This window comes from Astatotilapia calliptera, chromosome 12 (assembly GCF_964374335.1).
Source record: "Astatotilapia calliptera chromosome 12, fAstCal68.1, whole genome shotgun sequence".
In the NCBI taxonomy this organism is placed as follows: Eukaryota; Metazoa; Chordata; class Actinopteri; order Cichliformes; family Cichlidae; genus Astatotilapia; species Astatotilapia calliptera.
In genome coordinates this window covers 22,455,534-22,465,303 of record NC_137433.1, presented here as the reverse complement: position 1 = coordinate 22,465,303, position 9,770 = coordinate 22,455,534, and the positions used below count along the sequence as shown (strand labels likewise).

Genomic DNA, 9,770 nt, shown 5'->3' with positions numbered 1-9,770 from the left:
AAATATGTCACTTGTATAATATTCACAAATCAGGTGGGAGGGGTTTTTTTTGGATAAGTGTTAATACCTGGGGTCAACCTCCTGTGGGATAAAAAGGGGATGTTTTTCTGTTATTTTAGTATCTGCATTATTAGTTCATCAGAATCATATAATCAGCTTTGCATTAAACATTTATTGAAACTTTTGACCTTACATTAACCTTTACATTACAGTGATTGTTATAACCTTAGGTTAATCTTCTATTTACAGGTACCAGAATAATCATATGATCTTTCATTGCAGGTGTAACCATGATCATCTCACACATATTGCAGTTTGTTGCTCATTATAGAGTTGTGCTCAAGTTAATAAGGGTTAAAAGCTACAGTCAGCGCGAATGTCTGGCTGATCTATGGAGGGGAAAGGCTTCGAGCATAGAAGGCCCCACGCGCTTACACAACACTGATATAATGTTATTCTTTGTGATTCTGTATTCAGTTATATCTTTTGTTATGTTTTAAGTAGTGGCAGTTGATTAAACAATATTCATTTAATATTACATACTTGATTCAGAGCATTACACACTGATCACCTTAATCACTTTGGAAATCCTTGTAGCTGCAATGTTGTGTCTCCGCAGGGGGACAGTTGGCTCCAGGAGACAGGTGGGAGTCAGTGCCTGTCCTCGGGAAGGAGCGAATGTTCTTTTCTGTGTTAAATAAACTGTCAACATTGATTGTATTGCACCTGTCTTACGCATGAAGGGGCGTTCTAATACCCTGATTTCATAAAACTATGGAAATGTGGTTTTTGAGGCGAGATCTGAGGCTGTCTGCGTACGGTGTCCATCTCCCACTCGTGTGACCATTAAAATCATTGTTTGAGTCAACCCGGCCGGACCAGTGTTGTTCTTTGGGTTTTTCCTCTTGTGTCCATCCCCAATATATGAATCTGTAACATAATACTAACAGGAGTATAAAAAATGGACATGGAAAACCATAGTACAGCTTTTATGTATAAACATGTGGTTGCTCATTACCTGCCATCCCAAACCAGCAAACTCAAATTCATGTAGTTTTGACTAGTGGCATTAGTATAAAAGAAAAGACTGCCAAGTCAACCCTCCTGATTAAAAACTAATCGAGCTGTCCGTACATCTCCTCAACTCCTTTGCCAGAGTATCTGTAATCGCTATATTTCCTACAGCACCTGAAGGCAGCACATGGCTACTCGTCCGTCTTTGGTCACGCGGTCAGTGACATCAGACGAAGCGTTGGTGACGCAGATATGTGATGGTGCAACACACGTAATATAACCGGCTACCTGTGAGGATCTGTACTTCGTTTTCTCAGTCATACGGAGAGTGGATCTGTCTGAAGCGGAGACTTCTGTCTGTCAGATCTGGTGTAAGCAGCACTTTTGGAGAAAACCGCTTTAGGAATTATTCGTTTCCAGTAAGGCTAACAGTTATTAGCGCTGATAGCATAGTAAGTGAACTTTCACGGTTCAACCTTAACCTACTCGAGGAGGACAGCATAATAGCTAAAGACTAATGTGAACTTTGAACTCTACAGGGGCAAAATTTGGGCAAAAAGAGTGCGTTAGATAACCGTGTAGTCCTGTCTGTTTAGCTAGCCGGACTTCCGTGTGTCGTTCGAGGTCATTCTGTAGCGCTCATTCAAGAGACACAGCTTCTGTCCCAGACTCTAGTCATGAAGAGCCTGCCGTACTTCTGTCGGGGAGAGGTCGTTCGAGGATTTGGAAGGGGAAGCAAAGAACTCGGTATTCCCACAGGTGAGTTGACTATTTTACCATTTGTTTGCAGGGCTTTTAATTAAGCTTAACTAAACACCGATTTACGCAAATAACGTAGTTGGAATTAGTAGTTGGAAACAACCGTAGACAAAGTTAACATTAGTGGTCTGATTTTATATAATACATGTGCGTTATAGCACGTGTGATCAGTTACTCTGTTAGTCCAACTGTTCTTTGTACTGCCCCTTTACACACGACTGAACTGCTCTGCACCTTTTACGTAAATATCGTTTAGTTTTTTACCACAATGTCACGATGATTCACAGCTTTTAATTACTTCATTTATCCTCACGTGTACTTTTCGAAATAAGCTCAGTTTTTGTTTTACACCACCTATAAGTTTAGGGTTTAAGATCTTTACACTTAACCAGTATCAGTCCAATAGCTTTGAAAACAACTAATAAGGACTGCATTTTAAACACCTGTTGACCAGGCAGCGTTCAGCATTTTTTTTTTTTTTGCTGTAAGAAATGGCCAAATGAATGAACTGTGGGCTTTACTCTAAGAGATCAGAATGGAGCTCTGGGCAGCGTGCAGTCACGGACAAAACCAAAACACATGAGTTTATATGGCCTTGAGCATTTTGCAAGATTTTTGGCTTAAAATCAAACTTGCATAGGATATTGGATGCAGTTTGTTTGTAATAAATGTCTTTCATGTATATTTTTTTTGTCCTCCACAGAAGTTTCTCAAGCAGTTTGTCTCGTTTCACAGTACCAGTTTTGAATACACTGAAGTTAACAGATTAATCAAATGCTTTCTGCAAACATTTCTGGCCTTCATTATCATAAAAAGCAGTTGAACGCTTCAGTTAAATAAAAAGTCTTCTTCTAGTTTGAAGTAATTTTGAGAAAATCACTAACTTCTTCCACAGCATCCTTTTTATTCCCATCATCTGATGTTTCCCTCTGACCTACAGCAAACTTCCAAGACTCCGTGGTGGACAATCTTCCAGCAGATATCAGCACAGGGATCTACTACGGCTGGGCTTGTGTGGGTAATGGCGATGTCTACAAAATGGTGATGAGCATCGGCTGGAACCCTTACTACAAAAATACCAAGAAATCCATGGTAAGCACTTAAATGCCATAGTGTTGTGGCCACAAAAGATGTCTTTGATAGTAAAGGGCTAAGCTAATTATGATCTAGTTATAAGTGTCCATCGATTCTACAGCTTTGGGAGGAAAATTAGATTTCACACAAATGTATTTAAGCTGAACTTCTTTAAAAAGTCATCTGACTAAGCCGTGGGTGAATATAGATTTGTGTGTGTGTGTGTGTGTGTGTGTGTGTGTGTGTGTGTGTGTGTGTGTGTGTGTGTGTGTGTGTGTGTGTGTGTGTGTGTGTGTGTGTGTGTGTGTGTGTGTGTGTGTGTGTGTGTGTGTGTGTGTGTGTGTGTGTGTGTGTGTGTGTGTGTGTAATATATATACGCGCGCGCAATGTGCCTGGTTTTAAAGAACACTGGTCTATTCCATCTAGCGACATACTTATTTTTGCTAATGACCATGTCAACAATTTGAGACGTGTTAGTCAGGGTGGATTCTCATAAATCTCCTCAGCAATTCATTTATTTAATTTTTGTCTAGTTTACCAGATGGGAATTTCCCCTGTCTCAATCGTGCCCATTGTATATCAAAAAAGGATACTTTTTTGCATCCTCACAGTGGGAAGAAGTTTAAATAAAAAAACAGAATCTCCTGTAGAAAAGAGAACTGTATTCTACTTGTTAAAATGGCCATGTGGCTAGCATATGCAGGTAAAACTAAGCAGATTTAAAAATAAGGATTTCTGAAGATAACAGGAGCGTAAGAAATGGACACGAGAGCTCCAGTGTTTAGGCATTTTAATGCAGCTGTCTGTCTTGTGGGTTCCCTTCCCTTTCAATGTGTAGAAATGTTACCGCCTCTCAAAAGTGTAGATTCAGACCGATTATTGTTACAGAGAGACAGATATAGCTTATGTGCACTACAGACTGAAAGCCCTAAAGGCTTGGACTGTTAAAATGCTTTTTGTGGTCAATTATATGGGTTATCCCCTCTATTTTTATACTTAGTGTGAGGTTGTTTCGAGTCTAGAAAGTGCCATGCATTCGTTTCTTTGTGAACTTGCCTTTTTTTCCGCCTGTGTCTGTTTTTAATATTTCTAATAATGTTGTGCATAAAATCATTTTGACAGTTTTAGTTTAAACTGTGTTTTGTTGTTTTTGTTTGTTTTTCATCTGGATTGCAGATGGCTTGTAGACATTCTTATTACTGATTTGTCCTTTTTTTTTTTTTTTCTTCACCAGTATTTACTTTTTCCACCAAAGGTCATTTTCACATTGACACTGTCCACTACTGTTTGTATGTGTTTTACATTGAGTTTTCAGTACTGTGCAAAAGTCTTTTGCCATCATTTGTCACTCAGTATTTTTGCTTTCAAGGACTCTGACTTTCTTATAATCTTCTAAATGTTAAGTTTTCTGCAGGTCTTTCAAACGTTGCCTGCTTTTTCACTCATTGTCAGGCCCCACTTTCAGAGGAATGTTTTTGTTTAAGCCACTTACAACTGACTTATGAGTCATCAAAGCATTAAAAAAAACAACTGAAGAAATTAACCAGTGTGATGTGTAAACGCAACACACAGTTTAGCAAAGACTCTGTTTTAAATTGTATCTTCTGACACTTTGTTAATATTTGTTCCCATTTTGTTGTAAAATCTATAAAATAATTCCAACAAAAACAGATTAACAAACAAAATAGTATTTTTGTATCTTTGTACAAGTGGAGAACAAACAGAATAGCAGATGAACCGTATTTAAAATAGGGGGGAAAAAAAATCTACAAACACCTGACGCAGAACCTTGAGTTTGGACCTTTAGTTGATGCATCAACTGTTCACTGAAGCCTCAACAGAAATGGGCTCAGTGGAAGGGTGGCTGGGAAACTGTGAGAGAACCCTGATGTATGCCAAAAAGCCCAACATCTGGACTAAAAACTGATTTCTGTCAGCACTAATTTAAAAACATCAAATTCTTCAAATCATTTTGTCCAGCAAAGCAGTCTGGATATGGCGTGTCCTCCACACGCTGGCATTGATTGGCTTTTTATTTTGCAAGTCACTTCTTTTCCCCAGATGCAGGATAGCCGCGAATGCAACATTGTAACATTTTTCTAATACAAAAAAGCAATTCAGTCAATTATGGCTCTTATCTAACTTTATGCATTTTTGGTTATAGGAGACTCATGTGATACACAAATTCAAAGAAGACTTTTATGGAGAAGTTCTCAGTGTGGTCCTTGTGGGCTACATCCGCCCAGAAAGAAGCTTTAACTCACTCGGTATGCCTTTTAGTTACACTCATCTCAACACAGAATTGATGTAGTGTGATGCCAGTAATGCCCTTTTAAAGTTTTGCTCAGTATTAAGGAATACATTTCCATCATCCCTTTTTTTTGTGCGACTCTCATAACACTTTTCCCACCTTTGCCTCCGTCCTGACAGAAGCCCTCATTGCGGCAATCAACAGTGATATTGAGGAGGCCAAGATGAAGCTGGAGCTGCCAGAGCATCACAAGCTGAAAGATGACAACTTCTTCACCAGCACGGCCAACTCCTCTTCAGTCCTGCCCACCACGCCCAGCCCGTCCACGTCACAGACTATTATGAACGGTCACTAACAGCTGGCTAGGACAGCAGTGCTGTGGATACACTCACACAGACCAGAATTAGACAAAGGTTTATGTAAATGCTCAGCCTCGCTGTCACAATGCATGCACATGGACCTAATCATAAGCAATCCTTTTTTCTTTTCTTTTTTTATTCTGTTTTTCTTTTGTTGTTGGTGTCTCTTTGTAAAGAGCTGTTAAGCTTCCTGCCTGGTTTTGTCACACAGACTGATTATGTCTGCCTCTCAACGGTCCTGCTGTATATTTTTGGAATCGTTTACTAGAGAAGGCACTAAAAACAGACCTTGGGATTAAGGTAATTGCAACCACTGCAGAGGCAGTTGTAAAATATTGTGTGTAAAAGGTACGAATAGACTATTAAGTGTCTGATCACTATTTATTTTGGTTGGAAATACATGACTTTTCTTTTTTTCTGCTTCAGCGATGGTTAAAGAGAAGGTCTGGGCATTATTATCTGCAACAAAAACACACATTGTGCAATCTGAGGCTTTTTGAAAGTCTTCAGTTTTCTTGTTTTCTCCTTACATGTCCCTCTTCAGGAAAGGAGAACGTAAAAGGACACTGCCCTAAAACTTATACACTTGGCCAGAAATTCAGTTTTGTTTTGACGCAGGAAGAAAATGGTTAAGATGGTTATTTATTGAATGATATGTTTACCTAAAATGTTTTAAGCAAAGGCTTTTATTAATCTTTATTTTTATTTTATCTTGATTTAGGTATCACTTAACTGTCTTGTCAGTGACCGGTCCTTTTAATCAGCAGTTAATTATAGATGAACACTAAGGCTGAAAAGGGCTTTAAGCACGTTGGGAATTTGTTACTCCCTTTAGCCTTTTCATTTCAGTGTCGATGGCTTTGTTCCAGATAGAAAAACACTGGCAGGTGGAGATGCTAAAAGATCTTTTTAGTACAAGTGGAAGTGTTTAACACCAATTTATGAGAATTTGAACAGATCAAACTAGCACACTATTCTTAGTATCTGCATCGGTCAGCATTTAATATATTTACATTCAGAAACCGTTGTCAAAGCCCTGGCTGGTGTTAGGTGTGTGTGTGTGTGTGTGTGTGTGTGTGCGCGCGCGCGAGACTGTACCTGTTTGGCTTTTACAATGAAGTGTTTACTTTCATTCGAAGCTCTGATGATGGAAGCCTGCTGATGTGATTTCAGCTCTTATAAACTCTTGTGTTACATGAGACATTAAAATGTTATTTAGAGTTAAAAAAAGACATTTGTTGTACACTCAGCTGTTTTTGCTGGTGAGATGCCTTTTAGTTGTTCCATTTCTAATGCGTGCAAAGGACTGAACTAATTAATTGTGCTGCTTTATCAAGCCTATCAAAGATATAGTGATATCGATAGATAATTTTTTTTTTCTCCCCCGTCTAATTACTGCAGGGCGGTCTGGTGTTTTAGTCTCACATGTTGCAGTTATTTAGTCTAGTTTACACAGGGACCACAGATACTTGATGTAGAGTTCATTAAAGCGTATCCACCTTTATTTTCATCCATGTTTCATTAAATCAAATCATTTTAATTCAATTGTATCAAAGTTCTTTTCTTCTCTTTCCTTTTTAAAGCTTTATATACATTCAACGCATTTTCAAAAATGATGAAAACAAGAAACCCACATTAAACAATATGTAGCTGTCTGACCTGTTAATACTTTTTGCCACATTACATCTTTGGCTGATACAACCTGAATTTTGTTACTGAACTCGTATTAGCTTTTACAAATATGCACAGATATACATGTTAATTCAGATTAAATCTGTTCTGAAACATATTTTCAAGATTAAAAGGCTTAATAAAGTGGCTGGTGAGTGTGTGCAATCTTGACATCCTCCATTGTCGCCATTCTTTAACCACATGAACCCTGAACTGAATTTTATTTTAATCCAGCTTTATTATGAAACAACCATTCACAGCACATTTAACATAAAGAACAAAAAAAAAAATAAATCCCAACTCTTTTCACTTCACATTCAGTGACTGAACAAGATTTGTTATCTCAGCGAGACCAAACAAGCTGCTACGTTAAAGTCACAATAAAGTCAAACTGTAAGAAAAATATTTTAAGAAAAAGTGTGGGAAGATCACTTGTGAATCTTTCTGCTCTGTTGTGTGGAGGTCTGAACACCTGCACAGACATGGTAGATTTTAATGTAGCCTAAACAAGGAAACAACAACTGTAAATCGTTCTGAAAAGATCCAAAGTGACCCTCACAGGGTCACAAATCACACTAGTCTAAGAATTCCTCTAACCTGATTCACACAGTAAAATGGTGATATTTCAGCACTAATTAAAGACTGCTTAAAATCCCATGTTGCCAAAGCAGAGAAGCATATTACATGTATGTGCTATTAAATATAGTATTGTGTGTGAAATGCAAAGATGTTTAGTTTTAGCTTTTGCTGACAAAGCTGAATCCTGCAAACATTAACATAATTTAATTATTGTTCTATTTCTATTTTCCAACTAAATTAACACTTGAAATTTAATATAGGTGACTTGTATTAAATAGTACTGACGAGACAACACTAACCTCCCCTAAAGAAATCCAGCTAAATTTGTCTTGAATCACATTTATAGTGACTTAAGAAGCAAGCCTAATTTAGATGACCCATGCAGGTTTGCAGAGTATCTTTATTATAGCAGAGCCAATTTATCAGCTATTATTAGCCATTTGCCGATAGCTCAGTGTCGGCATTTATAATGGTTGATAAATTAAAATTTAAAAAATGAAGAAGAGATGGGAGAAACACCAGTGTTAGTAGTTCAATGCATGGTTTGTACAGGGCACGCTGCAACTCCCCTGCTGGCAAAAGGCATTTTAAATTCAACAACAAGCTGATCCGAGCAGAGTCGGGTAGAGGGCAAAGTAGATTATTTTTAAACTGCGCATGTTATCTTAGATAGGGAAGTCTGTTTTTGTTTCATGTATCTGAAAGGAAAAAAAATATTGGCTGACATCTGATTTTTAAATCACCAAATAAAGGTGTCTGTCTTAAAAATCCTATACTGATCGGTTTCTAAATGTTTATTATATTTTTACATGTATGCAACAGGCCACTTCTCAGCATAAAAAGATAAATAACATTTTGTTTCACCACAACATTATTTCCCACTGTTTATCAAACTTGAAAGAACCAAATAATTTTCACCAAAATATTAAACGACTGTGTAGATATGAAAACAGGAAACAATGATGGTTCAAATTTTCAATATGTAGCAAAAAAATGTTGATTATACCCATAATTCCTTTCCCAGGCTTGTCTTTTATTATAATTACACATAGCTTTGCCCCACCAGCTAATTAACTGTTAGAAATTAAATATTTTCTAAAGGAATACAAATTGTTTTTTTTTAAAAAGGATTAAATTAACATGACTGATCGGTTTCTACTTTTACAAAAAAAGGCATTGCACAACAAAGTTGCAAAATAAACATCAAACGGAGAACCATCCCTGTCCGCTCTCTTCATCTATATGAGTAGCTCTCATCATCATACTCTAGTTCAATGTCATCTTGATCCAAGAGCCCATACTTGAACTTCTTATACACCGTTCCATCTTGTGTCATGTACACAATATCATCATCTTCCTCTTCTTCGTCATCGTCACCGTCAATAATTCTGTCGTTGTACTCCCCAAATGAAGAGCTGGCAGGTTGTGGTGCAGTGTTTTCCTTGGTGCTCAGTTTCTGGTACCCTCCAGCTCTGGTTTTGGGTGTCGCGGCACGGGATTTAGACCGAGCATTGAAGATGAGAAAGAGCACTCCACCCACAGAGAGGATGATGAGAACACAAACGAAGGCAAAGACTTTAGCTCCACTGCTCTGAGCTTCCCCCTGCAGCACCACAAAGTTGACATCCAAGATGCACTCGACTAAGAAAAAGGAGAGAGCAGACCATGAGGTTAAAGTGCACAAATCTATTTACCATCCACTGCAGAAATTTCCAGCAAAACAAGAAGATTTTCATCAGTAATTTTACACATTAATCATGTAGAAAACTGAGATGTGCAGTTGAAACTGCACTTCTTTATCTTATATTAACCTCCTAAGACCCGAATGCTTCCATGGCATGCATTTTTAATTTCTCTTTGATATTTGGGTTGATTGGGACCTGATGAATGTAAAAACAAAGAATTGGCAGATTTTTTTTTTTTTTTTTACCTGATTTTTGTTTCTGACAAAAATGAGATGCACATATGAGGATATTTGTTTATAATTTTGATAGAACAGTGGCAGTATAATGTCCTCGTAAGTGGATATCAGGCCCTTGTAGAGCAAAAGTTAGTACTGTGGT

The 9,770-nt window shown here is 37.7% G+C and overlaps 2 protein-coding genes across 3 annotated transcripts in view; one reads left to right on the top strand and one right to left on the bottom strand.

Annotated features, from left to right (window-relative positions):
• The first annotated feature begins 1,238 nt into the window (after window positions 1–1,238).
• Window positions 1,239–7,002, top strand: rfk (riboflavin kinase). Of its 2 annotated transcripts, XM_026187566.2 has the most exons (5): window positions 1,252–1,385; window positions 1,683–1,773; window positions 2,714–2,865; window positions 5,012–5,114; window positions 5,278–7,002. In XM_026187566.2, the coding sequence occupies exons 2-5, from the start codon at window positions 1,692–1,694 to the stop codon at window positions 5,451–5,453; spliced, it is 513 nt and encodes a 170-aa protein (XP_026043351.1). In that variant the 5' UTR covers window positions 1,252–1,385; window positions 1,683–1,691; the 3' UTR covers window positions 5,454–7,002. The 2 variants fall into 2 exon arrangements, with proteins under 2 accessions (XP_080165337.1, XP_026043351.1); XM_080309211.1 differs by having other exon boundaries at window positions 1,239–1,773.
• The window catches only part of pcsk5b (proprotein convertase subtilisin/kexin type 5b), an 86,271-nt gene continuing 83,433 nt past the window's right edge, over window positions 6,933–9,770 (bottom strand). Inside the window, exon 37 of the mRNA XM_026187563.2 lies at window positions 6,933–9,348. Within this exon, the coding sequence (XP_026043348.2) occupies window positions 8,942–9,348 (407 nt within the window). The 3' untranslated portion in view covers window positions 6,933–8,941. The remainder of the gene's footprint in view (window positions 9,349–9,770) is intronic.